Source organism: Sphaeroforma arctica (genome assembly GCF_001186125.1).
Source record: "Sphaeroforma arctica JP610 unplaced genomic scaffold supercont1.1392, whole genome shotgun sequence".
Classification (NCBI taxonomy): Eukaryota; class Ichthyosporea; order Ichthyophonida; genus Sphaeroforma; species Sphaeroforma arctica.
This window is the reverse complement of record NW_014039166.1, coordinates 2,344-3,912: the sequence shown is the minus strand read 5'-3', so window position 1 is coordinate 3,912 and position 1,569 is coordinate 2,344. Positions and strand designations below refer to the sequence as shown.

Here is a 1,569-nt window from a genome sequence, read left to right as displayed (position 1 = left end):
ACACACACACACACACACACACACACACACACACATATATATATATATATATATATATATATATATATATATATATATATATATATATATATATATATGTGTGCGTGTGTGTGTGTATGGACGCGTGTGTATGTGTGCATCTCATATTCTCATGTTACTTCTACAGTTTCTTGGTAGTTCATATTCTCTTTTGTAGATTAGTATTTTTTTTATTCTCTCACCCACATAAAAAACCTGTATGGGCGTGGCATTTTTACATATACCACAGCATTGTACATGTGCATGCCAACAGTTTGTTTTCTATAGAGTATGTATGTATCCTGTTACTCTTGGATACAGTAGATTATTCTTAGCCTAGTATGCAGTAGCATCAGTATACTTTAAATGGCACTAACCGCCCCAACCTCAATTCCTTGCCAAATATTATCTAACATCTCTCCGCTCATCTTTATACATAATCGAATTTGGCGTCACAGTGAAGCGAATGAGGGGGTGGATAGCGTACACGCACACGCGCATAGTGATGAACCTGACGAGAGCGATGATATGGAGGTAGAAGCTCCTGCTGGAGGGTGTGGTTGCGGAGGCCACGCACACGCACACGACGACCAGGAGAGCGAAGTAGACACGGACGCGCACTCGCATGAGGAACATGATCATAGCCATGGGCACGGGCATGCACATGGCGAAGCAAATCCAGCTGGCAAATACTCGAGGTATGTGGTCGAATGACTTAAATAGAAAGACGGGCGACAGTTGTCGGACTCGTTGGTAGACCCTGTTTCTATCTTCATTCCTATTTATGAATATATATATATGTATCAACACCTTTATATGAATCTATTAATACCTTATATTTATGTATGTTACATAAGGAGTGAATGTATGAGGTGTGTTATTGGGACCGGCAATTATAGCCTGTTTCTCCATCAAATTGTCATTGCCCAACGACGCGTTGGGGTATTGCCACACCAACGTTTGGGTGGGGTCGCTTATATTTCTAAACCATCACTCGCCTGTGTATTTTTTTTGGCACACCCAGCGCGTCGTTGGTAAATGATAATTTGGTGGAAATACGGGCCAGAATTGTCGGACTTGATGGCAGACCCTGTATCTATTCTTATACATATGAGTCTATTAATACATTTTATGTAGATATGTTACATACCGAGTGAATGCTTAAGGTGTGTCATTGGACCGTCAGTCATAGCCTGTCTCTCCGTTAAGTTGTCGTTGCCCAACGACGCTTTGGGGTATTGCCATCACATGTCTAGGTGGTTCGCTTATATTTCTAGACCCTCACTCGCCTGTGTATTTTATTGGCACACCCAGCGCGTCGTTGGGAAATGATAGTTTGATGGAAAGACGGGCCAGAATTTTCGGACTCGATGGCAGACCCAATCTCTTTTCTTATATATACATTTTTATATATCAATTTCGTATATGTATACACGTTGCATAGGAAGTGGACGTTTAAGGTGTGTCATTGGGACCGGCAATTATAGCCTGTCTCTCCATCAAATTATCATTGCCCAACGACGCGTTGGGGTAGTTGTCCATACACAAGTC

The 1,569-nt window shown here is 41.6% G+C and overlaps 1 protein-coding gene across 1 annotated transcript in view; it reads left to right on the top strand.

Moving 5' to 3' along the window:
• The window catches only part of SARC_10793 (hypothetical protein), a gene marked incomplete at its 3' end in the record, with an annotated part of 1,754 nt that extends 1,038 nt beyond the window's left edge, over positions 1-716 (top strand). Inside the window, exon 2 of the mRNA XM_014295146.1 lies at positions 477-716. Coding sequence (XP_014150621.1) covers positions 477-716 — 240 coding nt within the window. The remainder of the gene's footprint in view (positions 1-476) is intronic.
• Positions 717-1,569: the final 853 nt, after the last annotated feature.